General features: G+C 47.4%; 5 protein-coding genes across 5 annotated transcripts; 1 reads left to right on the top strand and 4 right to left on the bottom strand.

The window, feature by feature from the left end:
- Nucleotides 1-3,182: 3,182 nt before the first annotated feature.
- On the bottom strand, nt 3,183-3,960 carry LOC128270746 (uncharacterized). The gene is made up of 4 exons (XM_053008162.1): nt 3,883-3,960; nt 3,654-3,818; nt 3,424-3,585; nt 3,183-3,356 (listed from the first exon to the last, which is right to left on the bottom strand). The coding sequence occupies exons 1-4, from the start codon at nt 3,958-3,960 to the stop codon at nt 3,183-3,185; spliced, it is 579 nt and encodes a 192-aa protein (XP_052864122.1).
- A 397-nt stretch (nt 3,961-4,357) lies between these two features.
- On the bottom strand, nt 4,358-5,225 carry LOC128272872 (ATP-dependent Clp protease proteolytic subunit, mitochondrial). Its single transcript, XM_053010755.1, has 2 exons — nt 5,143-5,225; nt 4,358-5,061 (listed from the first exon to the last, which is right to left on the bottom strand). The coding sequence occupies exons 1-2, from the start codon at nt 5,182-5,184 to the stop codon at nt 4,426-4,428; spliced, it is 678 nt and encodes a 225-aa protein (XP_052866715.1). The 5' UTR covers nt 5,185-5,225; the 3' UTR covers nt 4,358-4,425.
- Nucleotides 5,226-5,785: 560 nt separating this feature from the next.
- Nucleotides 5,786-7,820, top strand: LOC128271965 (protein CNPPD1). The gene is made up of 4 exons (XM_053009661.1): nt 5,786-5,937; nt 6,020-6,310; nt 6,493-6,615; nt 6,678-7,820. Exons 1-4 carry the CDS (start codon nt 5,893-5,895, stop codon nt 7,536-7,538), a joined length of 1,320 nt encoding a protein of 439 aa, XP_052865621.1. The 5' UTR covers nt 5,786-5,892; the 3' UTR covers nt 7,539-7,820.
- A 128-nt stretch (nt 7,821-7,948) lies between these two features.
- On the bottom strand, nt 7,949-18,834 carry LOC128274634 (transmembrane protein 65). The gene is made up of 6 exons (XM_053012890.1): nt 18,221-18,834; nt 16,442-16,570; nt 14,011-14,052; nt 11,286-11,353; nt 10,864-11,067; nt 7,949-10,538 (listed from the first exon to the last, which is right to left on the bottom strand). The coding sequence occupies exons 1-6, from the start codon at nt 18,627-18,629 to the stop codon at nt 10,371-10,373; spliced, it is 1,020 nt and encodes a 339-aa protein (XP_052868850.1). The 5' UTR covers nt 18,630-18,834; the 3' UTR covers nt 7,949-10,370.
- Nucleotides 18,835-19,530: 696 nt separating this feature from the next.
- LOC128272305 (probable chitinase 10) lies at nt 19,531-27,069 on the bottom strand. The gene is made up of 9 exons (XM_053010086.1): nt 27,046-27,069; nt 26,774-26,979; nt 26,203-26,711; nt 23,275-26,141; nt 23,025-23,210; nt 22,684-22,963; nt 21,636-22,621; nt 20,986-21,575; nt 19,531-20,923 (listed from the first exon to the last, which is right to left on the bottom strand). Exons 1-9 carry the CDS (start codon nt 27,067-27,069, stop codon nt 19,543-19,545), a joined length of 7,029 nt encoding a protein of 2,342 aa, XP_052866046.1. The 3' UTR covers nt 19,531-19,542.
- Between the last annotated feature and the right edge of the window lie 532 nt (nt 27,070-27,601).

Here is a 27,601-nt window from a genome sequence, read left to right as displayed (position 1 = left end):
GGTGATGCTGGGTCAGCTTGCTCCTGCACACACGCACGCGATACTGCTGCGGTTCCGGGGACGCCCTGCCCGGCTTATAAGCCCGTCGCGCCAATCGCACTGTACATCACCAACAACAGCAGTACAGCGAGTTCCGGCTATCAGCAAGCTACGTGCGTGAAGATTTGTTGCATCTTATCGTCCTGCGGTAATCGCCGAACTAATCAGACGAACGGCATCCGAAGCTGCATCGGGCAGTGCAAATCTGGTTCGGTTGCCGCTTGCACGTATCAATGGCAGTCGCGAATCAGTATCGGAAGCCGGTCGTTAAAAACCACTACGGCTCACATCGAATCAGTAAGGTTGATTAATTGCTTGCCTCGGCCCTGCAGCTCTACGGTACAGCATAAACGTTCTAGCACCAAGAAGCGATCGTTCACTTTAATGGTGTAGCATCATTACGCAGAAACAAAGACATCGAACCGAGGGATCGGCCTCAGCTCATTTTTGCATCCCAGCAGTGCAATAAAATTCAATCAAAGCAGTCCCGGACCAGTGACCAGTAAGTGACCCACTGGGCTGCGTGAGCCAAAGTATGTGAGAAAGAGAGCGCAAAAAGGGCACATAAATCCACCTGAAGCAGTTAAAAGTGCCGACGATTGTCATTCTAAAGTGCTTCTAGAAATACTCACTGTAAATACACTACACTTGGCTCCTTTAATTGCAATCGTCTGATGCGAATGCCTCCGATGCTTTCGTTGCCAGTTTTATGCATTCGTCTATAAAGCCTCCTGCATTGTGGATGATAAACCGGCCCCTGTGCGATAGAAGAGGGAACGTATAATAGTTAAACTTGATTTTTAAGAAAATAATGGAATAAGATAGCCATATTGTTTTTAACTAAAAGAGCGACTTGAATATTTGGCGAGTCGTATGAAGCGGCACTTGATTATTGTGCTGTTTACTTTACTGTTTTTACTACTCTGTGGTGCGTATTATGTTATTTCTTTTACGTTCAACTACATTTAAGATAATTGATTCTTCGTGACTTGCATTCCGAAAAATGATACCCAATAAAGCTTTCTTATTCAGTGATTGTTTTGAGGTCCATTTGATTGATGATATACGAAAGAAAAAGTTTCCCTTTTTACATCGATAATAGCACGGCATTAGGGTTGACACATCATATTTTTGCTAACCAATGTGCGGTGAAAATTCGCAAACGTTTCCGCTTTTCGGGGCCCTTTTTTTGCGTGAAATCATGACGAACAAAGTAAAGCAGTAAAATTCTTTTCGCGTGCACTTTTCGGTAATTTTCTCGGCTCTATATCGTACCGCCGCACCGTCAGGGGCATCCTTCCATCCTTCCGTCTTCCCGTCCCCAGGACCGCTCCAATCAAATGCACTTTTTGGCAGCATCCGGCGATGGCACATCATCAAGACCTTATAAGCCCCGTTCGTTTTGTTCGCCTTTTTTCACCCCCCTTTCGGTTCCGACACACAAGTCGCGCGCACACACACGCACTCTCTATTTTCTCGCGTCTCATAGCTTTTATGCGGGGTCCCCGGCCCGCACCACCTTCGTCCAGTCCAGCCCCTCGACCGGCCGCTATTATATGCTGCGGGACCGTCACCAGCGGGGCCTGTGCAATGCAAACGCATGCCCCGGCAACGCGTGCGGTGTGGCGGTGTGTGCGTCCGTCGCTGGTACACACGCTGACGTCGGGACGTGAGCGCAGGAATTTCCTTCTTTACCGAGAAACAAGCGTTTGACGAAAAAAGTCTTTCTCGTAATTTAAAATTTTAATTTTTATTCCTTACATTTTCGGTTCGTTTTCTTTTGCCCAGCATGCCAGCCAGCCAGCCAGCCGGCCAGCCGGTCGGTCGAAGCCTGCGGTTTGAAGCTTGCGCCCCTGCACGCAGCAATGTCTCCGCAGAGTGCGCAGTGACCACAAAGTGCGCAGCATAGCGGGGCGACGGAAGAGAACGCGACGGAGGCAGGCGGTGGGGACAAATTACACCGCCACACCCTGCCACACCGCAGTTTGTGTCATTTCGCTAAAATAAATAAATGTACCGCGTTTAATTACGAACGAGGCCCTGAGTCCCTAAACACCGGGGCACCCGGGAACGCCGATGGCCCGATGATCTCAATCGTCTCCCTCCCTCCCCTCTGAAATGGCCAATTTCGTCGACAAGTTGGCCGACCTGTGGACGCTGCTGCTCTACACATCCTTATACAGACTACAGACGGAACAAGTGTACGACAAGCCTCGCGCGTCCCGACGGGGAAGCCAGACCGCTCGGTTCGGTGGACGAGGTACGTGACCCCCGAACCGGACGCCGGCCGAACTGCTCTTCCCCTCCCCCGTTTTACCTTCCCCAGCGGCCGGCGACCACCAAACACAGGGCGTCCGAGAAACAAGCCAGCAAACATTTGGTCAACCCGAAAAAGACCCCGGACTGGACCGGCCGCCGCCGCCTTCCGCAGGCGTGCGGAACGCGCCCGAAATTTCCGTTGAATGATCTGTGGGAAAAGCCATCATTATTATTGGATGAAAAGCTCATTAACACATTTCAAGTTTTTTGTCCACGGCCGGCCGGACACTGCACGGGTCCTCGCCTCGGAGGATCGCCTCTCGGTGTGTGGAATACTTAATGCCAGCGGGTTGCAAGGCACGGGCACGGGCCTTTTTTCCTCTGCTGCTGCGAAACCGGTAAGCGTTTTAGGAAAAGCGCTCCCAAACCGCGCACGACAGGATCGGCCGACATTGGGCACGCCTGTCACGCACGCTTTCGGTCGCAGGGTTCAGCTACCTTTAGCATAACAGTAAAATGGCCAAAATACCTGGCTGGAAAAACTGTAACCTTTCTCTTGATGAATATTCAAAGAGGGCAGGATTTTTTCTCCGTTTCGGTTCGGTTTTGGTTCTGCTGTGGTTCTCATGCACCCGCCCTGCACTGCATTCCATTCGCCTTGCAGTCCTTGCAGTTTGTTGGTGGAAGAAATGTTGCCCGTAATTAGACACGGAGGCACTCCATCGGTCTTGCGACTGAAACATCGAATGCAGGATAGGTATTTTAAAATTTATTTTACTAAAATATTTCTCAGGACCTGTTTCACTAAAGTAATACCTTTGCAACCCAACCAAGCCCTCGATTTTGAATAACCCGTAGAGAGCCTTTTAGCGCTTGTGTCTGCCCTATGATCGGCGGCCTCGTATCAGAGTGGCTTGACACGCGAAACAAAACACCTCCCTTTTGGGTGTGTAGCCTGTAGAGAGAAGCTTCATCGTTGTCTGCCAAGTGTACCCTTCCAACGGGAAGCTCGTGAAAAAGCTTAAATCAAACGTGGAGTCTTTGAAAAAGTACGTGTTCTGCAATGAAGAACGGTGCCAGTGTCAGTATCGTTGGTCTCTGGGGTATCAGCTGGGTCCTACTTACGGGCTGTATGGGGCATCTGAGTCTGGGCTGCACGCTCTGTACAAACGGCGACCAAAAGGAGTTGGTGTCGGCCAGGAAGGAGCAAATCTTGGTAATTTGAAGCGCATTATACTTTTGGCAGTTCTGCAAATTTGTCGTACACCGGTACGCGATTAAGGTGACCTGTCGGGTTAAACGGAACGCGTAACATTTACCGAAACCGACACCACTTTCCACCAACCAAACATTACCTCCAGCGGGGAACGAATTTCTTCGGTGATGGTAAAATTGCCATAAAAGCGTACAATGTTGTTGATGGAGGTGAAGTTAAGCGGGGCCGGAAATTTAAGCATAAACGATTCCGTTTTGTTTGTTATACAAGTTTTTGCCTTCTCGACCACCAGTTCCTTATTGCGCTGAAAGACATCAAGTCGAATCAGGCATCGGTTCGCACCAGAAGCCGTGTCTACTAATACTTACCCTTACGACGCTATTAGCTGGTACGCAATTTACAATCACCAAAATTGCCAAACTAGACCACAAATATGAAGGTGACATGATGATTCGTTAAGGCCACTTGTTTGACTAAATGCCGTTTCAGCCTAACTGGGGTATTCATTTCGGCGGTCGCTATATCGTTTAATTACCGGGCATTCAGACCAAAGAGATCTTATCTAAATGATGGCATCGAATCAAATTTCAGTGCGCATTAGTTCTGTTTTTTCCTACGAAATCAGACTTTATGGGTAGTCCATTTGCCATGTCGATTAATTAAAATGTTATGTTGCTCATTAATAACGGAACTAGTCCGATCATTTTCGGTGCTTCAGTACACACATGTAGCGGTCGTTGAGGTCGTTCCGGTTATTGTAATTTTGCTTCTGCTGTAAGTTCTTTCAAGAATTGAATACCGAATTTTTTTAAACTTTACATTTATTTATTTTTCGATTCAGGTTTTTTAACGCCACACCCGTTTGCTGGCCTCAGCGTTGTTTGTATGTACGGTGCACCATAGACAATTAGTTACGCTGTTCCTTCAGTGGACGACGGCGGGTGTTCTAACACAGTATCTATGATGCCGATCGTCTGTGCCTCTTCCGGACTGAGGAATGTGTCGCGCTCCATTTTTGAGTACAGTACGTCCATTGACGTTTTCGTATGTTTGCCGTAGATTTCAGTCAACTGTTTCTTCAATTTTTGTATTTCCGCCGCCTGAATCTGTATGTCAGTCGCTTGCCCCTGTGCTCCACCGGACGGTTGATGTATCATGATGCGCGCATTTGGTAACGAATGGCGCATCCCTGGAGCACCGGCAGCCAGAAGCAGCGATCCCATCGAGCACGCTTGACCGACACACCACGTCGCTACCGGTGGTTTTACGTATTGCATCGTGTCGTAAATGGCCAGCCCAGCCGTAACACTTCCGCCCGGGGAGTTGATGTACATGTGAATCGGTTTGGTTCCGTTTTCTGACTGCAGAAACAGTAGCTGCGCCACAATCAGTGAGCTCAGATCGTCATGAATCGGGCCCATTAGGCAAATGATGCGTTCTTTCAGCAGCCGGGAGAAAATATCGTAAGCCCGTTCTCCACGACCAGTCTGCTCCACGACGATTGGCACAAGGTTGAGGAATGTTTTCTTACTCGTGTGCAATTTGCGCTACAAATACGGAACGAAACACGGCATGAACCAGGACGCGAGGATCAACCAATTGTATGACCAGACCATTGTTTTACTTACCACATTGGACGAGATGGAAACAAGAGACTTTATTTTGAGCATGATTACTTTTTGAACAGGATAACAAATAAACACCGTAAACAAAATTTCGTAATCAGCTGCAGTTGACAAGTTGACATACACACACACGCATAAATCGTCATTCGAGCAGTTGGAATCTAGACTAAGAAAAGACAACTCCAAAATAAAAGACCGGGTCAAAAGACAAAGACTAAGAAAAGACAACCCGTACTAACTCATTTTTCCATACAAACTTTTTTCAATGGTTTTGTTTATTTTTTTTATTGATGAAATTGTTGATTATTATTGTGTTTTGAATATGTGCTTCAAGTATGATAAATATAGCGACCTCACCAGTAACGGTCATTTTTTGTAATAGTCCGCGAACTCGAATTCGAGCAGGCTAGCAGACGGTCGAGCAAACGACGCTCCTTCGACTAGTACTAATTCAAGGAATTACATTACGTTCGTTTTGTATTCCCGTAAAAATAACCTTCTATTTTAAAGTATTTTAAATATTTAAATAACTAAAAATAAAAAATTATCTCCTTCCTACCCCTCACAAATCAGTACGCGGGAAATGTCATTTTCAGGCTGCGTACGGGAGCCACTTCCTTTGGAAGGCAACAACGTCAAAAACTTTTGTCGTGAAAACCCCAAAACATATTTATTGTGGGCAAGTAAGCACGAATCCGAATTGCGATTGTCTTTAATGTGTTTCAATGGTGTACGCATGATTGAAACAAATTAATGATGATCGAATTTGAACGTCCAAACATCACCGACGGCAGTCAGGTAAGAAGTCTCCGTGTGCCATGGGCGTGCTGCGTGTAATCTAAATATGGTCGTCTCTTGTTTTGCCCCGTACTCCGTGTAGGTGATTGATCACGAAGAGTTTCTTGATCGCATCAAGAAAACACTGTACTATGGCTCTGCTAAGGTGCGGTGCACCAAAATCAGCCGGCCACTGGCTGATTACGCCGCGGATGTGTTCTCCGAAACTCATCGAGGCCACTCACTCAGTCGGTTGAACTTTGCGACCGTCGGCAAACTTACCGTGACGCCGTGTTCCCTCATCTTGGCGATGATCTATCTTGATCGTTTGAACGCCACCGATCCGACCTTTGTTCGACGTGTAACGCCATCCGAATTATTTATAGTGTCGATGGTAAGTGAACGGTTTCCGCGGCGCGATAAGATCTTCCACGGGTAAACGCCAATCTTGGTTGTGTTTGTTGTTTTCCTTTCTACTTTCTGTTGCGCTTCACCGAGCAAATTGTCGTTCACGAGCGTTCGTCGAGCTGAATAACAAAAATACATTTTTTTTGTTTGTTCGATTACAAATTACAGATGGTGTCCACAAAATTTTATTGTGGCTACGACGAGGACATTTATTTAAGTGCCTGGGCAGAGTCGGGAAGTATGACCCGCGAACAAATGAAATCATTGGAGCTGGAATTCTTAGACGCTATGGTAAGCGTGGTGCGAACTTATCGATTTTGGATGAATATTAATGTTTTCGTTTTTCTTCGCAGAACTGGAAGGCGTACGTATCGAAGCATGATTTCTTCGCCAAACTGAAATCGGTAGAGAAAGTTCTAGCCAAACGGCAAGGTTTAACGCGCGGCTGGTTGACGTACACAGAACTGATCAATTTCCTTCCCTCGTTCGCCATGGCAAAGCAATTGATCCACTACACCACCGTAATGGCTCTAAGCTACACGGCTAGCGTGATGACCATTGCGGGAGCCTTCCTGTTAGCTAGCAATCTTCAACTACCTGGAAACCTGCTCTATCGAGGATCGACAAGCATTGGCCGAGTGCAGCTTTCCGGCACTAGCAAGATATCCAACAGCTCTCATCAAAGCGGGCTGGCGGAAGACTTGGCAGACGGGGCCGGTTTACCCAGTGAAACAGACACACTCGAAGACTGCATCTTGGATGGACCCATAACCGCGTCGCAACTGCTAGCGATGAACGAAACACTAAAAGACTGCGAGAATGCTCTTTCTTCGGGACCCCGCCGGGAGCAGCTCAACGAAAAATGGCATGGTACAAACAAATGGCGAGCCGATTCGTACATCCCGTATCGCTACCCCCATATCCGCTTTATTTGTGATTCCACCGGAAGTAACACGGTCGTGTCACAAATTGACTTTCTTCATCCTGATGAAGAACACCAGCGGCGTCCAGAGAATGCGGTCGCAGAATCCGATGTCTACGCCGAACGAACCGATCAAGGATCTCAAAATTGTTCGTACGACCATTTCATTCCACTTATGCTCGACAAAGGTCCATGGTGTCCGGACAGCGGGGATCACGAAACGGCCGGCGGCATGTATAAGCACTACAGGCAAACCTACGATATGTTCAGTTCTTTTTTGAAATTTTTGTAGCATTCACAGAACCAGCATCGGCAGTAGCTAGCGTATTACTAACATTCTGAAAGTGTTTCGTTTAGAGAAACTTGAATAACAGCATGAGTAGAAATTTTGGATTTTTTATAATCTTTAAGCAATCCGTTTATGAAATCAAACTGTACCTTTCCGTTTTTGGATATTTCCAGTTTATTTAATAATTTTATTGTTTGTTGAAACTAATCAGTTTCTCGCTTTCGTTCCCACGCAACGAATGGCAACGTTCTTGGCAAAATAAACTGTTTAATCGAATATCATGGAACGCCATTTCGTGTTTTATTTCGCGAGGAAGAACGGAAACAACGGGTTTCGTAAAAATCGACGAAATAGTAACTAAAAAAACAGACTATTGTTGGCGTCGGTACGAAGTAAAAGACATAATCTGGTAAGATAGTGAATTTTTATTTTATTGGCATGAATACTATTTATCAGTATTGCTGCTGCTGCTGATCAAAGTCTTTCTGGATGATAACTGAAGCTCCGTTTTGATTGGTTATCGCCGTCGGGCGCGTGGGGATATGGCCGTTTTAAAACTCGAAGGCGTTTTGTAAACCCTCTTCTTGAACACATAATGTAAATATTTCCTTGACTATTTCATTCGTTTTGTGTCTCTTTGCGGTTTGAGTATTCGTTTTGTTATTGCATATTATCTTGTCGTTTTTGCCACTAGTAAAACTGGAAGAAGCATGTTACAGCATTTGCATAATTATATAACGTCGTTTAAATTTTTCGTCATCTATATTCAAGTACAAGTTGTTGTTACCCTCAAATTACTCTATTATTACTACACTTGAAGTTGAAAGTTTCCGCCATGATTGGTATTCGATTGGTATTTTCGTTCGTTTGCTAATCGATCGCTCGCATTATGCTGTTTTAATATATCATTTTACACTATTAATTCGTATCTATTCTCACGTGATGGACACCGCGTACAGGTATGAAAGACGATGTAGGATTTGGGGTATTTGGGAGCTAGTCAATTGACAGTGTCAGATACTGTGCCGAGTATTCTAAACGGGAAGCTATTGGTACTACTACACATTACTGCGCTGCCAGTTGTAGAAAAATAGTTCACGCCTTAGACGATCCGTTTCGGCTTCATTTTTCAAATCTCTTCACATTCCGTAGCAGTACGTAAGGCCAGGGTGGGTATAAGTAATAGAGCGTTTAGTTTAGAATATTATTGTGCTTAAAATGGAGGGATTTGCACGAGCCCGTCGTTAACGGGACGTGTTTGGAGCTTAGTGCGTGGAAGAATTTTGTTCAGAGCCATCAATTTTCACTAGAAAGACAATGGGAGCTACTTCTAAAGCGTTCGGGCTTCATGGTCTTCGCGCGCGTATTGTGTGTCATAATTTTGGAATTAAGATCTACTGAGAAGTGTTTCCAATATTTTCTACATACTCCTAGCAGTGTTCAACGGAACAGGAGTTCGAATCCTGTTAGGATCTCCACACGTTGAACGACCGGTATGAAAATCGCAACATTCGCACACGCGTCCAATAAAATTGGTTTCTTTTGCTCATCGAAGTTCGGCAAACAATGAGAACGATGCTAGATTATTATTTTGACGTACATGAGGTTTCCCTTTTAAGTCTATCGAATATATGACAAATTGGTCTCTGATTTCCAGAAAGCTATTTCCAACGATATCTACTATTTCTAATCGACTAAACTATTCCTGCATTATTCTTTCTTTCATGGACCCGATTGCAACCATTTTCCGCATTGTAATATATGATTAAGTATAATTCGAAATATTTTGCTTTCCATTGAAAGTTTCTCGCTACGGTTGGCTGTAGATTTGAAATTGTTTCGGTTAATGTATTGCAATATTGGGAAACTTTGGTAAACCAGCGCGAAAGAGAGCTATGGACTTGCCCTGTTTGATTTCATCGTTACTTTTTACTTGAACCTCAGACAGCATCGTCTCATCTTGAACCAAACTCGGCATAAAAGCTATGCTACACATTCGCATTAAGGAATGCCTTTGGAGTATATCTATAGATTAATTTGCGTTAAGAGTAGATTAGATAAATCGACTAGTTTTACTAGTCTCTCCGATGTAGGGTAACGATTCTAAGAGTCATTAACAATTTATTATGCGAAAAAACTCAAACACCTTTCATTAACGAACTTCTAGTGTGGTTAGAAAAGACTGCAAAGCATGCCGTAGGGTAGCGGCGAAGTCGAGCTATGCGGTTGTAACATATTGTTTTAAACTGTGACGCACTAAATTGTATTTCAAAAGTTTAACAGCGTTAGCAGAAGTATAAATATCTAACATCACCTATAAATTGGCTAGTCAATAGCTAATGAGCGCCCCTCGTTAATGAATCGCTCTAGTGTTGCCGGAAGCGATGAGACAACAGACCGCTGGCCGAACCCGTAGAAGGTCCCTATTGTTTACTTCATGGCTCGGTTAGTGCTTTCGCGATGAAATCGAAAACCAACCAGACACAGACAATATTTACACAATCGAACGAAACTAATGCAACAGTTGGTGTCTTGTAACGCTAGAGTAGATTTTCGTCCTCCCGACACTGCCGGCACCGGGAATGCTGTAGAAGCAAGGAAACTCGGTCGCTCTCACTCAATCAACGTAAAATGTTAACCATTCCTGAAGCAGAACCGCTTAATTCAATTTACGGTTCTCGTTGCTGTGGGACAGAGTGTAGTACGTTTGTGTGTATGCAGCAACATCGACCATCCCAAATTGACCCAAAACCACACAACCGGCCGTGGTAATCCCCGAACGGGATAATCGCAGGATTTCCTTCCTTTTCTCTCGCTCGCTGGGCTAGAGGTGCCTTATTTTTCTGCCACAACCACCACCACGTCTTCGCCCGGTTGGTTGTCCTTTGTCGGCGCCTTCGGTTTGCTCTTCTCTTTGTCCTTATCCTTTTCTTTATCATCGCTCTTGAATAATAAAGGACACATTCCCAACAGACATCCGACCGTAATGCCAACCACTCGACCCTATCGCGTTCGTTCGTTCGTTGGGGTGAAGAAAAGCGAATAAGAATGTGTTAGAATATAACAAAACAATGTCCAAAAAAGCACACAAGAAAAGGCAAAAGGAATATATTTTTTTTTCGCAGATCAGCACAATAAATGTGCCGAACACGCGACTCGCACATGGGTGAAAGAAAGTTGGCGCGCCAAATTGATTGGGGTCGGCCGGAATGCAAAGCGCCCTCCCCTGAGTGATGGGCTATTGATAACCGGTGAAATGCCTTTCCATACACCGCTAACAACTCATAAATCATGCATTTATCCCATCGATTTCGTCACAGATGCTTACCAAGTTTGCCGCTCTCCGACTAGATTTCATCTCCAGCTGAATCGGGGACAGCTTCGGCGGCTTCACGCCGCTCATCTCCGCAAGCTTCTCCACGTAGAACGCCGAGCCGATACCGATGACGTCGCTTATAGTATTCCCCAGGGCGGCCGCTGCCATGGTCGATATGCACATAAATAATCCGAGCGTATGCTCAATGTAGTCACCCTGCGTAGGTACAATTTGTCGCAGATTTGGCAAAGCGAAAAGACCCACGAGCGAGACGGATTCGGATGCGATGCATAATCAATTCGGCCAATCGATTTTGCATGTCAAAGAATTGCCGAAGGATTTCGGATGAGGCGTGACGGGTCCAAGAAATTGAAACAGATAATGTTGGAATAATTTCACTATTAATGTTGTCATGAAAACGCCGAGAAACTTACCGCGATGATCATGGTGAAGTTGTCCAGAAATCCAAACCCGATGAAAGGCAGAGCGTTGAGCAATCCAACTGTAGGGTAAGGAACATGTAGGTTCAATTTCATAGCTTTAGGTTCAATCCTGATTTGTTTCATTTTTAATCTTATACTTCTAAACATTTATCGATGATACCCGAAACGCATAGAACCGAGAGGAACATGATGTTTTGAATTGCTAGCGACAGTTTTGTCTATCACATCTTCACAACCGTAGTTGGCTTCTTCCTAATGGAACACCGTTTTCAGTTCCGAACATAGCATCGTACGTTTGCTGCTAGTGTGTATCGCAAAACCGGGGATTCAATTGACTGTCCCCATTCGCCACCGGGGTTTTCTGGCACGAAAAGGCAGTCATTTTTCAAAATACACACGTCCCAAATGTCAACATACTAATTACCACAACAAATAATGCGAATTTGCATGCTGGTATTGGGACTAGAAAATGGGACGTGTTTTCCTAGTCGGAAAATCGTACGCAGCCAGGAGTTCTAATGTGCGCGTCATTAAAACTTTAAGCGAACACTTTAAAGGTTCTAAACGATCCGTCAGACTCTCTTGTAGGCCCACCTTGTGACGGGAGGGTGGCTGAATGTCTAAATTATAACGGATCCCAGTTGTTATCGTTAAACGAGGGACAACAAAAATTAGCTAATTTCATGGCCTTGTCCGATTTCGTCGTAGCCGAAGACGATCCGACCGAAAAGTTGGCCCTAGTCCCACAAACTGCCAATTACACGGACCAGGCAAACCCAACCAGGGTTCTTCTAATCGATGCGAACGTGGAGGACTTTTTAAAGCATTGATTAAGCCATCGGGTAGCACAGGGAAACGTTATGAACGTTGTTGCCAAATCCAGGCGCTGGTTCAGGTAAGTTTGGGAAAATATTTACTGCACACAAAGTTAAACATTCTGCCAAACCGGAAATTGCCTTCCCTGCGGCGAAGCCAAGCGAAAAGCGCTAAGCCGTGCTCTGCCAGCTCTCCGGTGCTTCTCCGAGAAAGCAACAGGACGTTGGGCCCAAAAACGGGTGACAAAAAACCCGCGTCCACGGCGTCCGCTTCTTTCTTTTTGCTTCGGAAAAGGGATTTTATCGCACATCACGACCGAGGCACATTTGGGTATTATGCTCAACCGGTGTGAACCTTTCGCAACAAGAAGAATTTGCGACAAAGCATGACACAGCAGCACACACCGAAATGGTTGGTTGCCTTAAAAACCAGAAAAGATACTCCGTGTGCTCGCAGTTTTACTTACACCTTAAGCAAACTCTCTGATTGAACAGGACAGAATTCATTAAAGTTTCGCAAAGTTTTTTTTTGCTTTACCGCCAAACATCAAAATTGCAAACGAGTGTTGAAGCTTCGCCCAACGGCTCAGTTGCTGTGGTTCGTTATCGCGTTTGCATAATTTATTATCTTTATCTTTCATCTTGCCCTCGTGCGGTGTTAAAATAGTTTCTGAGTTTAACCTTAATCAACCCCACGGTTGGCCAGACATCCGAATGGCATTCGGCTGTTTAAATCAGAAGTCTTTTGACGAACATCTGAGCAGTTAGTTAGCGCACAAAACCATAGTATCTTCAGCACCACCCGACCGACGAGCGGAAGGCCTCTTCAGTGCGCTCTGTTGAAGGCATTCATCAGGTGGAAGGTGGTAACACGTCAAGCGAAACGACGATTCTTTCACATGGCTGCGAATGTTCCACCACATGCAGCGGTCCTCTCAAGTCCAACGCTCTGGTTCACACACTTACCGGTTGCGGAGTAGCTAACTTCCAGGCCATGCTTTAAGATACCGGGAACTGGGGGCAGAAAACATAGCACAGAAGCAAAAATAAACGAAACCAACAGAAAGTCTTCCGTTCTCGAGAGAAACGGTGGTTCGTCGGTCGCTGCTCGAGAAAGATATATCCTGGTGCGTTCTCAGCAGGAACACCCGACTTTCAATTGGTCGGAACTGTCAGGTTGGCAAATGGAAACTGAACACGGAGTTTTGCATGGCGGCGAAAGCCGGGAAAGCAAGGGGCGACCGAACATTTCATAAGGTATATTTTCAAATCATCATCTATTCTGGTCCTGTTTCTGGCGGTAAAAATGCTTGAAAAAAACACAGCAACAAAGACAAACAAAAGGCGCTTAACGATTTCCATCTTTTTGGAGCTTTTCATTACGCTAGAGTGGCAGCGCCGTGCCTGTGGCCCAGTGTTCTTTAGAGAGAATGATTTTATAAAACGATTTTCCTTTTCAAAACACGAGCAGACGTGCGCACGGAGACGTGATTCAATTAGATACTATTCATCAGCACGCCGTCGGACGTCTGTTTTGACTGACTTTCGGTCCAATTATACTGGCCCTCGGTCGAGTTCGTTCAAAAATGCGACGAGCACCGTTTCGTAATCCATTTCTGTGCCACTTTAGGTGGCTTTAATCCCGGATCGTGTTTAAAAAATATTCGTACCCTTTTGCAAACGAATTTAGCGAATGATTGCGTCACAACAAATACTTAGCTTAAACGTTGGCTGGTACTGGTGAAGTGTTTGATTCACACGAAACGCTACCCAAAACAACCAGGCACCCATTAAACCCACCGAGGAATGAGGAACCATGCGCCTCCATCGTAACAGAAACCGTGCTAAGTTAAGGCAAACGGAACAGAGTGGTGGTGCATCCAGTGCACGAGAATACTTACGTTTCATGAGGGCCGGTGTTGCTGGTGGTGGGACCGTTTCAGCTGAAGATAGATGGTAATGTAATGACAAATTATTTTAGCAAGCCCCAGGCTCAAACCCGCCCTTTCCAGTGCACCACCCACCACATGCATGCAAATTGTCTTGAGTTGCAGGACGAATGCACTCATCTATTATTTATATACAATTAACAACAAACTCCCATTTTCTCGAAAATAGATGAAACAAAAGAATGGAAAAGGAAAGAGCGCGGAAAAGCGTTTGAAACTGTGTTTAACATAGGTTGTCGCATGCATAATTCAATGTTGAAATTAAAAGTTCATGCGCGAGAGCCATACTTATGTGTTGTTTTTCAATTAGTACGCACGCGGAGAACGCCCAAAACCATGCTGCTTTAACACGCTGCAGTTATCAGACTATGCTATTTTTAGGGATGAGACTATTTACGATACAAATCGGAACGAGTTGTGGTATTTTCTTGAGCAAATTTTGTTTTCGGAAAGCGTGGCGTTAGGCGTGCGATGGTTAACATTACTACACATTACGTAAACAACCTTTTCGTAGCGCGTGATAATCGCCAGCAGATGTGCGACAGTAACGAGAAACCAGACCACAAAAAGGCAGAAAAAACTCGTTCTATCACGATCCACGAGAGTTACGGAGGAAAACTAATTACTTTGCTAGTCCTTGCACTTTCGGCGCCTTTCGGGATTGGGCAATTTTGCGATGTCAAAGCGAGTTATGTAGCGGAAGATGTGTGTTAAGTGAAGAACAACAAATGGGTATAGCTTGAATGTTGTGCTATATTCAAGAATTACGTTTGAAGCTAAATTTGCCAAAGCCACGTTACTCTATACAAATGATTAATGGATTATTGGTGAGGATAAGGTGGGCGTAGGATAGCTACACAAGACCACAACAGATCGAGCCACGAACAAGAGCGCATACCCCGTACAAAGTTCTGGCTACTCTGGCGTTAATCTAACCGCTTCTTCCTGGGAAAAATGAGATGTGAATTAAAACCAACAAGATAAATTGTGCCTTCATCCAAGCGTGATTTTCATAAATTATGCTGTGATCTAATTTATATCGCTCCGGCGAAGCTGTTCGCTGCGAGATGCTTAACGTTTGCCCACGGCTGACAGACCAAAATGAATGTGCTGTAGGCTGGAAGGTTTCGGAGCGAACGTTGCCAAACTATCACGGGATCCAATTAAAACTTGACGCCTTCAGGTGCCCCTTTTCGCGATAAAACCAATCAGTTTAAGCAAATAAATTGAGTTGTGGAGAAAAAAACGATGTTCTACAATAGTATTATTATATTGAGTGTTTTTGGCATTATAATCATTACTTTAACGGACACAATATATACTGGCAAAATGTGACAAAAATCGAACGAAGTAATAACTAAACTTGAATTCAAATGTAGATTTGCTCGTGGCATTACTTGACATTGCAAAACACGGGCTTAGCACAGGCATAACATGTTGCTTGCAATTAAGCGATTATTTATTCAACATCCAAATCAATCGGCATTAGTAACACTGTAAATTTAATTCAACGCATCAAGGATAATCCATGATGATGAGGTAACTACTGCCAATACATGGAAAAATCAATATTTATTCACGGTGTACGATTCGGAGGCACCTTCGTTCGCGAAACGGCGTAGCGCGCCCCGGAGTCGGTGTAGCGTGCCTATGTGGGTCAGTTATTGCAAAATTATCCTTATACACCAACATAATTACACATTTCCAACATGCGCACATACAGAGAAAGGTATTTGACGTGGAATTTTCTGTTCGGTGCCACGCGCAGCGTATTGATTACATATGTTACCCGTCTTTTTGAAATTCAACAACAACTGTCTTATAATCTAATATATTCTCGTAAAATTAAAATGAAATGATAACATATATAATACAACAAACTAAGAACTCAATGATTGATCATCAATTGATCTATTCTAAATATCATCCAGCTACTTGGTTATCGGGTTAATTTTCAGTGTTATTGGTAGAGTTAGCATATTGTAAATACCAATACCATGCGTTTGCATGGTAAACAATGGCAATGGCTTTAAAAAATGAGAAACTAATGGGATACAATGTTTGAATATTTTTCAAAAATTCAAGAGATTTACAATGCTGTAGAAAAATGTGAACTCAGCGTTGAGCTCTAAGTGATAGAATACTTTAGTTTAAGCACAAAAGTTCAAAAGTTTGTTATGTTTGTTTCAGAAAGCTATCAACTGGGTTGTCTACAGCTATCGGAAAGAATCAAAACGAGACATATCCGTAAATACTGAAGCCGTTTTTGTGTTAGTAAAGCGGAAGCACTCAACCAGAAACCAGTTTTCCCAGCATTATGCACGCAATAAAAATAAAAATAGACAAACACAAGCCTAAAGAAAATAACATACACAAAGCATACCGAACTTTTTCTGCAGCCAATCTTCCGGTACAGCGCAGTAGGAACCGGTAGGATCTACATCTCCCAGGACAGGTTTTAGTTTTGCCGGGCGGCCGAATCTACTTCGCCAAACGGTTGCTGCCAACTGCCCTATGTTGTAGGGGTAGGATTTTGAATATAGTAACAGTCGTTTCTCATTCCGCTGTCATTATCGTGGTTACTTCATTACCACACCCCGGGGACCTAACCACCTAACGATGTATGAGGGACCGACTATGAATACCGTAGCACGTTCCATTGATGATGTGCCAAACGAGACCACAACGTCGTCGCACCATCGGATGCAGCGCCTTGGGCGTGAAGATTAAACGCGTTCCTAACCCTGATCCGACAGGTCGTAGGTCGTCGTGAATGAAATTTTGCACGATTAAAGTAAATCTTGCTGCTACCAGCGTTGGGAGCATGGAGGAACTCTTTGCTTTTAAATTGATAGCTTCGAGATGAACTCAACGGCCAAACCAATCTTCGGTGTAGTAATTGCACAGGGATCGATTGTAAGATAACCATTTCGAACCGGCAGATCGTTACCGTCACCTGGGACGCAAATTGCTTTCCAACCAATCACGATGTGCCCATCCGTTACGACTGGGGAATCGATTACGGGCCGCCAGAATTGCAAACTATTTGTGTGTCAACTAAACCGTAAATGAGCTTTTGCAATTACTAATGTATTTTATTTTTACATTACATTTTTTATCGCGTAACCTACCGAACAAAGCTTTCACTCTTGCCATATAGAGGAGCATCGTTTAGTGAATCAGGCCAGCGGAAACGTACGTATGGCAGAAAGATAAACGAAGGAACGAAGGTAGTTATAGCTATCGAAAGCAGAACACAAACGTTTAATACGATTACCAAGATAGCATCGAAATTAGGTTCACATTGATGGCTTACACGAGAGAATAGGCGACAGGGTGCTGATAGAGAGCGATAGAGAGATAGAACATAACAGAGGTCCTACGTCCGACGATAGCGTACTCTGATTGGAGACATACGTGCAGCTCCCGCAGAGACAATTACTGTTACAGATAAGGGTTTAGATAAGTCAGTGTCGGTTTTGCTGTACAGGTGTAAAGAATAACTGGTGTCCGCTGTGGTGCCGTGTTCTGTTGGTCCGTGTTATATGGCTGGAGGTAATGATGTGGCTGACAGACTTGAAAAGAAGTTGACGGAGTGGGCGCTGTTGGCGGTCGGATTACATCACTCGACCGGCTGGTGGTGGTCCGACTGCAGATGACGGATTGTGTTCTAATGAATATTTAACTTTTCGCTGCGAAGTACCTTATCCGAGCGGTGCTACTCGGCAAACGAATGAATCATAATCGACGCCTGCAATGGACCACCATGCCGGATGCCGGGAGGGGCAGCGGAGAAGGGAGTGCAGAACGGCAGAACTTGTTGCTGGTTGGCCGTGCTTGTTTTACGGTTATGCTAAAGCGTGCCGTGCTCGTGGCCCGCTACGTGCTGCAGGCGGCCAATTAGAGGTGAGCTTTGTTTACATTCTCTTCTCATCTGCCGCGGAACCAAGTTGCTCGCGAAGGTCTGAGGGGGGTTCTATTTTTGAACCCGCTGCGGTCAACCCCCAAGCGTGCCGGGAAGATTCTGCCATTCCGAATCCCTTCTCCCTGTTCGAGAGACGCCCGTGTGGGTGAGTGTGTGTAGAAGGCACATCGAAATTTGAAACGGAAAAACGAATATAATCGAAATAAAAAGGAGTGGAGCCGAAGTGTTAAATTTCACCTTCAAACTCTGCCTTCACTTTGTTCGACTCGAACTGCTTCAGAGTGTTCATAAGCAATTCCCTTTCATCTTCGTTTAGCCTGTACACCAAATCGTGTAGCTGCTCTCGGGTGAGTGTTGACGCTGCTTGTGTGTACGTCCGCGGGAACTCGCCCCTTCGCAGGAGGAAGTTGGACGCGGCCGTTGCGCGGCAGCTTCCGAGAAGGCCGCTACCACTTCTTCGGGTATCCTTCTGCGGCGTCGGCCGTGGGTAGTAGTAGTAGCAGGCGGCCGTGCCGGACGAAGCGCGGGCTCCCCGTATCCGGTCACTAATCCGCGGATGAGGCGGGACTCTGCTTGGCCCACACTTGGCACAGTGTGACATCATGCTGCTGGATAGGCGCACAAAACACGACACATTGGCACTCATTTTCACGGCAATGGTTTCGTTCCGCGGGGATGCTGCGGCTTAAGTATTGTGGCCTTTATCACCGTTATCACCAAGCGGAGTAACGTGCTGGAGAATTGATACAGAAGAGCCGCGAGATGGCACAGCCTGGGCGCTACGCGAGCAACAAAGACGGCGGTCACAGTCACTTTTCTCGCTCCCGCTCGCTGGTTCTCTCGCGCGCACTTTCCCGACTACCCACAGGACCGAGCGGAAAAGCGCAACCGACCGACCCGAGAGGAAAACACTCAAGAAATCACTTTCTTTACTCAGTTTTCACTTTGGTTTTGAGGAAGGTCCGATTTTCCCTGTCTGGGGCTCGTAAACGGAACTTTTGACAGCGCGCATGACGTTTGACAGCTAGCGCCACCTAGCGGACAAATTCGGAACTACTGTATGGACCAAAAATTCAATTTCAACGTTGCACAAACTGCCATGAGCAATCTTGAAAAGATTGTAAACCATCATGTGCTAACCTAATTTATTAAATTTGCTGAAACATTAAGGTTTAATTTAAAGACTCGGCTATATATTTTCGGCTCATTGGTCACACACAGCCAACGAGCAGCTACACTTATAATTTTACAGAATTCGAGCCGTGTTTCGTTATTGATGAAGAATAGTGAGAAACTAATGCCTGATTAGACAGGAAATAATGCCTGGCCGCCACAAAGACTGACCAATCTTGTAAAGACTGATTTTGATAGAAAATAGAATATTAAACCGATTATCTTCAAAATATTACACACGGTTCCAACCGTTTTGGGAGAAGGACAGAAACTACAAGAATACACATATCAACGTGCCGTCGATAGACAGTTTATTGACTAATTATGACACAAATCTGTATGGTGATCTAGTCGCAAAATACGCCGTGCTCTGCTTCTCCCGCCGGTTAAGTACAGTTTTCCGGTTGTTGTGTTTGAATACGGCCAAGCTCCAGATTCATCGTTCTCAGCAGCGGATGGGTCCCGCAACCGCACCGTCCCCGGAAATCGTCCAGATCCAATGCCCAAACCATTCCTCCACCCAAGTTCATTTCCTTTAAAAATTGCGATTTTCGTCGTATTTCGTCTACGTCGTCGTACGAAACCCACTGACTTCCGCTGTACGCGTACGGCCCTATTCTGCCTTCCGGGTCCCTGACAACGGTCCACCCATTTCGGGTGACCTTCTCGCAAATTTCGTAGAACGCCAGGAAACCACCGGCCCGCGTGAACTCGCCAGCCTCCCCCGGTCCGTACGATTTTTCGTTCAGTCCGTTGTGCCGCGCATCGGCAAGCGAAAACGACTGACCGTAAAGTGGCATGCCCATGACCAACTTTTTCGAAGGCGCACCCTTCTCGATCCAGTAGTTTATGGAGAAATTTGCATTAAAATAGTCGTAAGTATCGCCCGGGTAGTAGTACAGTGGCGCGACGTGGCCCGTTTGCTTGTCCCAGTTTCCGTGGAAATCGTAGGTCATCACGGCAATCCAATCGAAATATTCCGACAGCGACGGTACGTCGTACCCGGCGTCAATAACCATTTTGCTCGGCGAAACGGCAGCCGACAGGAGCCACTGCCTGGGTCGGAACTCAACGGCTAGCTCCCGCACCAGCATGGCGAACCCTTCCTTCTCATCCGGATATCCTTTCTGGCAGTCCACCTGCCAACACACCGGGTACTCCCAGTCCAAATCCAGGCCGTCAAAGTCATATTTTTCGATAAACTCAACGGCATGCTTCACAAACCTTGCCCTTGCCGACGCATCCCGCACCAGTTTGCTGTACTTGTCGCCTAACGAATCGTTCCATCCGCCGAGAGCCAGCGTCACCTTTGCGCCCTTGCGCTTCTGCTCGACCACGCGCTCGTAGAACCGATTGTCGATGTCTGCCCACGAATCGTGCGTTTTGATGGTCAAACTTTCCCGATCCAGCACCGCGAAGCCGTACACGATGTGTGTGCACAGTGTGCTATCGATGTCGTCGGGTGTGTACTTGCCGTCTCCCTGTCGGTACCATGCCCAATTGGTAAAATAGCACACCACTTTAAAATCGTTGTTGCCCGTTGCAGGAGTCGATGGTTTGGACGTCGCCGGAGTCGTTGCTGGTCTCGAAGTGGGACGCTGCGTGGTGGCGGGGCGCCGCGTCGTCACCGTTGTCGCCGGCCGTCGGGAAGTCGTCTGGCTCTCAGTGCTAGTGGCCGGTGAAGGTACAGGTTGTTGTTTATTGTAGCACTTTGTGTTTGCTTCCCAATCACAATAACCGTCGTTCCAAAGCGTGTTGGCTGGGCATCTGCAAAAAGACGGATGGTTGGATTTCGGTTTGCGGTACGACATGAAAGGGCATACACTTACGATTGCAAATATCGGTTTCCGTTCTGACAAACGTAGAACTTGGAGCAGTCCGATTCGTGTGGAACAAACAATCGACCATCGCACACGCCCTTGGTATCGTTGTTGTCTAGCTCATCGACCGGATACTTTGTGGTTCGCACCGTGCTGGTGGCCCTAGTAGTCGGACGTGTCGTTTGCCTCGTAGTAGTTCGCATGGTAGTGGTACTGGTTTTCGGTGGTCTAGTAGTGGTTGGTTTCATTGTAGTTGTGGGCACTGCCGTAGTAGCAGGACGATCTTTCGGAGGATCGTTTGGTTTTCCAGACCCCAGCATACATTTCGGTCCAGGTCCTGGGTAGTTCCGCAACACCCGGTTGATGGTTCGCAGTAAGGGGTATTCCTCGCATTCGCAAAGATTCCGGAAATCATCCAAATCCAGCGCCCATATCATTGCTCCTCCGAGGCCCATCGCTTTTATGAACTCGCTCTTATGGCGGATCATGTACTGATCGTCGAACGAAACCCACTGATCGCCCTTGTATGCGTACGGACCCATACGGCCCTTGCGATCGCGCACGACGTTCCAATGCTTCTGTCGAATGTTGGCACAAATCTGCAAAACAAAGGAAGACACTCAGAAAACGGTGACATTTACGGTCCTTTCGATCCTCACCTCGTAGTACGACAAAAATCCTCGTGCCCTAGTTTGATCGCCAGCTTCGCCGCCACCATAAGTCTTTGCATTTAAATCGTGATCATTGACGTCGGCAAGTGAAAACGATTGGCCGTAGGTCGGCATTCCCATAACGAGCTTCCGGGGATCCGCTCCCTGCTCGATCCAGTAGTGTATGGTGAAGTTTGCATTGAACGTTTTGTCGAAATCATCCGGATGTTCGTACATCGGGGCTACGTGTCCCGTTTTCTTATCCCACTGGCCGTGGTAGTCATACGCCATCACCGCTATCCAGTCCATGTAGTCGGAAAGGGTCACGACGTCGTACCCGGCATCGATTACTTTTTTGCTTGGCGACACCGCCGACGAGAGTAGGTATTGCTTCGATTTAAAAGCCGTAGCTAGTTCAACCACGAGCGTAGCGAATCCTTCCTTCTCGTCCGCGTATCCCTTAGTGCAATCAACCTGCCAACACACCGGGTACTCCCAGTCCAAATCCAGGCCGTCAAAGTTGTACTTTTCGATAAACTCCATCACGTTCTCGATGAACCGCTTTCGCGCCTGAGCGTTGCGCACCAGACGACTATACTTGTCACCAGCAGAATCATTCCATCCGCCGATTGCGACAGTGACTTTTTTGCCCTTCTTCTTGAACTCAACCACGCGCTCGTAAAAGCGGTTATCAATATCGGCCCACGAATCGTGCGGCTTAATGGTGAGCCCTTCCCGATCGAGCACCGCGAAGCCGTACACGATGTGGGTGCACAGTTCCGGGTCGATGTCCTCCGGCAGATACTTGCCATTTCCCTGCCGATACCAGGCCCAGTTGGTGAAATAGCAGACAACTTTGTATGTTTCGCCGTCCACCAAGTTCTCGTCCACCTCGGTGCTTTCGGAAGAGTCAGGCCGCTGTTTATCGGGTGTTTGGGCCCCACCGACGTTGCTTGGCTCAACGTCAGGTTCACTATTAGTTGGAACTACGGACGCTACAAAAAAAATATGCCAAATCCTTTACACACTCACGTAAACCCTTACATAGCACACTTACGGAGCACTTCGTTGCCCGTGGGAGGATCACGCAGTCCTTCTCTGATGGCCGTCAGCAATGGGTGACTACCTTGACCGCACCGGTCCTTGAAGTCATCTAAATCCAGCGCCCAGATCATGCCGCCTCCCAGATCCATAGCACGGATGAACTCTACCTTGCGGAGCAGCGATTCCTTGTCGTCAAACGATACCCACTGGTTGCCCTTGTAAGCGTACGGTCCCATCCTTTGCAGTTCGTCCTGCACAACCGTCCACTCTTTGTTTTGTATACGATCGCAGATCTATCGAGGTGGAGTTTTCGTAAGTTGGAGTCACCGGTTTGGAACACAAAACCACACTCACTTCATAGTACGCCAAAAATCCTGCCGCTCTGGTGAACTCTCCCGCCTGTCCCGGACCGGGTGCTTTCGCGTTGAGTCCGTTCTTTTTGATGTCTGCCAGCTGGAACGACTGCCCATACAGTGGCATACCCATGACGAGCTTTCTCGAAGGCGCTCCCTGATCGATCCAGTAATTGATAGAATAATTCTAAAAGAAAAAAGAACTTTGATTGTCATCCATCTATCGAGCAGCCTTCAGTCCGCCCAATTACCGCATTGAAGAAATCAATTTCATCCTCCGGATGGTAGTACAGCGGCGCTACATGGCCAGTTTGTTTGTCCCACTGTCCATGGAAATCGTACGTCATGACAGCGATCCAATCGAAATAGTTGGCCAATGCAGCCACGTCATACCCGGCATCGATGACCGTTTTGCTCGGTGAGACGGCCGCCGAAAGGAGCCACCCGCGGGGCTTAAAGGCTTCCGACAGCTCCCGCACCAGCTCTGTAAAACCTTCCTTTTCGTCGGCGAATCCTTTCTTGCAGTCCACCTGCCAACACACCGGGTATTCCCAGTCCAAATCCAGCCCCTCAAAACCATACTTTTCCAAGAAGCCGATCACGTGCTCAACGAACTTGGCCCGTGCCGCGGCACTGCGCACCAACCGACTGTACTTGTCGCCGGCCGAATCATTCCAACCACCGATGGCGAGCGTCACCTTAACGCCCTTTTCTTTTGCGGCCACGACACGCGTGTAGAACTTGTTGTCAATATCGGCCCACGAATCGTGGGTCTTAATCGTCAGCGTCGAGTAGTCCAGCACGGCAAAGCCGTACACGATGTGCGTGCACAGATCCGTGCGAATGTGATCGGGAGTGTACTTGCCGTATCCTTTCCGGTACCAGGCCCAGTTCGTGAAGTAGCACACCATTTTGTAGTATCCCGACAGTGGGTCCAGCTCCGGCGGTGGCGTGGAAGGTGCCAGCGTGGTCGTTCGCGTGGTGGTTCTTTTCTCCGTCGTCGATACCACGGGCTGTGGACCATCGATGTCCTGGTTCGAGTTCTGCCACGAGTTCTCGTCCGAATTGTTCTCCGTGCTCTCGGGAATGCCACCCTGCGAGCACCGGGCACTAGCTGGCCAATCGCAGATGCGTAGCTTTTGATTCCAGTGCAAACCGTCGGCGCAGCTTGCCGACTCCAGACGACCCCAGTTACACACGAGATACTGACTACAGTCGCCCGGATACGGAACGTGCGTGTTGCCATCGCAAGGATCGTCCTCCGAGAGCGCCTTCAATGCACTGTACTTGACGAGCAATTTAAAGTACTGCTCGTTACTCACGCAGTTGACGTTCTCTTCCCAATCACAGTTCTTGTCCGCCTGACTCCAGTACAGTTCTGGGCCACACTGTTGCTCCACTTTCCTGTCGTTGACGCAAATGTAGAAACTATCGCAGTTTTTGTGTGGATAGTATTCCCCATTTCGGCATCCTTGCGAAGGACTGCTAGTGGTAGTAGTAGTAGTCGGTGGCTTCGTCGGTCGCGGCGTGTTCGGTACTCTGGCGGGAGTACTTCGACGTGTCGTGCGTTGCGTCGTCCTGGATGTTGTTGTGCGTCTCGAAGAAGTGGTTCTTACCGTTGTGGTACTTGTTGGTCTCGCCGAGGTGGCTTCGGTTATCTCGCTGTACTCTTGAGAGCCCATGTCCTTCTCACACTTGGCTGAAGCTGGCCAATCGCACAGCTTTGCTTGATCGTTCCAATGAAGGCCACCGGCACAGAACTGCTGTTTAAACTCGGCAAGCACGCAGCGATAGTACGAATTGCAGTTATTCGGATGCGCCTTGTACTGATTGGGTTCACAGCTCTCAGCGTTGCTTAGCTCGGGCATTATAAGACCCGGAACAGGGATCGTCGTCCCTACGGTGGTCGTCGTCGGTGGACTGTAGGTGGTCGATGGAGTGGTTGTTCTGCGAGTTACAGTCGTTCGAGGAGTGGTTGTCGTCGTAGTGCTGAGGGTCGTTGTTCTGCGCGTTGTTGACGTGCTTTCCGGGGTCCACGATGGCCACGTGGTGTGTGCGTGAGCGGGTGTAGTGGTGGAGCTGCCAAGTCCGCTGTCCGGACTGAACGTCATCTCTGCCGGTTCAGGGGTGGCGGGCTGGGATGGTTTCGTACAGTCCATGCCAGTGGGACTGGGACTACTGAGCCGAAACAGAGCTCTGTTTATTGCCTTCAACACGGGATAGCTTTCCTCGCAGCAGCGATTTAGATAATCGTCCAAATCGACCGTCCACACTGCTATGCCACCAAACCCAGACTTGACCACATACTTTGCCTTAGCCGTGGCCGATACTGGATCGTCGTAACCAACCCACTGATCACTGCTGCTGGCGTAGGGACCCGTCTTCATCGACGCATCTCTACTGACTTTCCACTTTAATCGACGCACTCGATGGCAAATTTCGTAGTACGCCAACATGCCCGGTTGTCGCGTGTCGTCACCAGCTACCCCAGGTCCTGTAGCAGGACTGCCTTCTCCGGACCTACCGCTCGAACTTTCGGCTAAGGTGAACGTTTGTCCATAGGACGGTATTCCTACGATGAGTTTCCCTTTCTCGGCTCCCATACTGACCAGCAGCTGCATGGCGTAGGCCGTGTTGTACTGTGGATACTTGTCCGTCGCAGAACCGTGCAACGGACTAACGTGCCCCGTTTGCTCTTCCCAGGCACCGTGATAGTCGTAAGTCATAACGGTCATAAAGTCCACGTGTTTAGATATTTCCACCACATCGTAGGCTCTCTTGATCACCTCCTCGTACCCCGATATGCTCGTACTGAGTAGGAGGTTTTCGCGAGTGAACGCGCTTCGCGTCTCCCGGATTAGCTTGGCAAAGTTTGATTTGTCGCTCGTGGGACCTTGCGAGCAGTCGCTTTGCCAGCAAACCGGATAGTTCCAGTCCAGGTGTAAGCCCGTGAAGCGATGTCCTTTCAGAAAACCAATCGCGTTGCTGATAAACTGCTGCCGATATCCAGCCGATCCTACCAGCTCGGAGTACTTCTCGCCCACGGAATCGGTCCAGCCTCCCAAGCCGAGCAACACCGGCACCTCACCCGCAGCGGCAATCGTTCGATAGTACATATCTGCAAAAGAGGGGAACATATGCATAAATCGCCTCTCTGCGAATCGACGCAGAACCCTTACTGTTGTCTATGTCAGCCCAACTGTCGAATTCTTTCATCGTTAAAGTGGACGCATCCAGAGTGGCAAACGAGTAGATTATGTGTGTACATAGGCTTGCGTCCAAGTGTTCCGGCACAAACTGGGCCTCTCCTTTGCGGTAAAATCCCCAGTTTGTCATGTGGCACACGACTTTATACTCGTTTTCCGCCGCCTTTCGAACGTAAGACAGCTGAGCGGGAGGATTTCGGGCAGTTGCGAGCTCTTTACTGCTCAACAGCTGTTGGTAGGGAGAACCGGCCCGAAAGGGCATCGGCAGGTTGTCCGGATGTGCCGGTATGATGTAAGCCGCGTACTTGTCCGGGCGCGTGAAGATTCGAAAGCTTTCGACATCAGCCTTTGATGTGGTCGCGAACTTCTGCTGCTGTTTGCTAACGACGGTCTTCACCTTGCTCACAGTGCCTTCGATAGCATCGTCCATGTCGATGATCCGAAACTCTACGGAGTCGCGAAGTGGAAGCCGCTCATCGATACTAGAACGACGGCGTATCATGCTTATGAGCTAATCGGTATCAAATGCGAATGACATACTCACAGATTGGCCGGAACACTTTCGACTGCACTGCGCAGAGGCAGAGACGCACTTCCGAACTCATCACTGGCCGCTTCCGCTATCTGCTTCTCAAAGCCATGGCTCGGAATATGCTCCACGCTGCTTCGAACAAAGCTAACCGGTTCCGATTGTTCAATTCTGACAGCCACCAAAGTTGGGCCGACAGTCCATATGCAAACAATGGTCAGCTGCAATAAAACAGTGGCACGTGGACAATGGCAACAGGGAATAATCATGATGTGATTGAAACGTACCAGTTTAAAAAGCTTAAGAACCATTATTGTCTGCTCCTCTCATTGGGGCATTGAATCTAAATGAAAAGGCTGGAAGAGTGAAAAGAGAATCATAATATCGCACCTTCGCAACAATGTAAAACAATTCAATCGATTAAACTAAGCCTAAATCAGTCAAACAGGCACAAAGTAGGTCAATCGACCGTTTCGCCCACTCTGAACGGCGTGCCGACAACAAAGTTCGGAACGAAGACCTACAAAAAAAGCACAGTTTTCAAGGTCTATGTCAACGGCCCGCAATGGCGCTGCTGGGGGCAGTAATTGGTACCAGACCGTCAGAAACCAGTTTCCGCACAGCACGTGCCCATTCAACTTCAACATCTCGTGAGATGGCGAGAAAAGCGGCTACGCTACGAAAGCTATGATTCAAGTCCAGGGCTACACACGGTACCGCTAGAGCGCCGAATGGCTGAGGATCGGCGCAAGAACGAAGGTCGGATCCGGAGAACGCGACGTTTATGCTCGCGCCCCGACACAACACCACACATCTTTTCCGCTGTTCATTCAACTCTTCGTG

Source organism: Anopheles cruzii, chromosome 3 (genome assembly GCF_943734635.1).
Source record: "Anopheles cruzii chromosome 3, idAnoCruzAS_RS32_06, whole genome shotgun sequence".
Lineage (NCBI taxonomy): Eukaryota > Metazoa > Arthropoda > Insecta > Diptera > Culicidae > Anopheles > Anopheles cruzii.
Note: the sequence above shows the minus strand (reverse complement) of the source record. Positions and strands in the feature narration are given on the sequence as shown.

Coding starts and splice junctions, on each gene's coding strand:
- LOC128270746 (XM_053008162.1), bottom strand. CDS start 3,960: ATGTCACCTTCATATTTGTGGTCTAGTTTGGCAATTTTGGTGATTGTA. Junction 3,819..3,882: donor CAGCTAATAGCGTCGTAAGG/GTAAGTATTAGT, acceptor GATGTCTTTCAG/CGCAATAAGGAACTGGTGGT. Junction 3,586..3,653: donor AAATTCGTTCCCCGCTGGAG/GTAATGTTTGGT, acceptor TTAACCCGACAG/GTCACCTTAATCGCGTACCG.
- LOC128272872 (XM_053010755.1), bottom strand. CDS start 5,184: ATGCTCAAAATAAAGTCTCTTGTTTCCATCTCGTCCAATGTG. Junction 5,062..5,142: donor TTTCCATCTCGTCCAATGTG/GTAAGTAAAACA, acceptor CCGTATTTGTAG/CGCAAATTGCACACGAGTAA.
- LOC128271965 (XM_053009661.1), top strand. CDS start 5,893: ATGATGATCGAATTTGAACGTCCAAACATCACCGACGGCAGTCAG. Junction 5,938..6,019: donor ACATCACCGACGGCAGTCAG/GTAAGAAGTCTC, acceptor TACTCCGTGTAG/GTGATTGATCACGAAGAGTT. Junction 6,311..6,492: donor AATTATTTATAGTGTCGATG/GTAAGTGAACGG, acceptor TACAAATTACAG/ATGGTGTCCACAAAATTTTA.
- LOC128274634 (XM_053012890.1), bottom strand. CDS start 18,629: ATGAGTGCCAATGTGTCGTGTTTTGTGCGCCTATCCAGCAGCATGATG. Junction 14,053..16,441: donor TTGGCTGCAGAAAAAGTTCG/GTATGCTTTGTG, acceptor ATCTATCTTCAG/CTGAAACGGTCCCACCACCA. Junction 10,539..10,863: donor GTCGGAGAGCGGCAAACTTG/GTAAGCATCTGT, acceptor CGAACGCGATAG/GGTCGAGTGGTTGGCATTAC.
- LOC128272305 (XM_053010086.1), bottom strand. CDS start 27,069: ATGGTTCTTAAGCTTTTTAAACTG. Junction 26,980..27,045: donor TTCTTAAGCTTTTTAAACTG/GTACGTTTCAAT, acceptor GTTTTATTGCAG/CTGACCATTGTTTGCATATG. Junction 26,142..26,202: donor TTGGGCTGACATAGACAACA/GTAAGGGTTCTG, acceptor CCTCTTTTGCAG/ATATGTACTATCGAACGATT.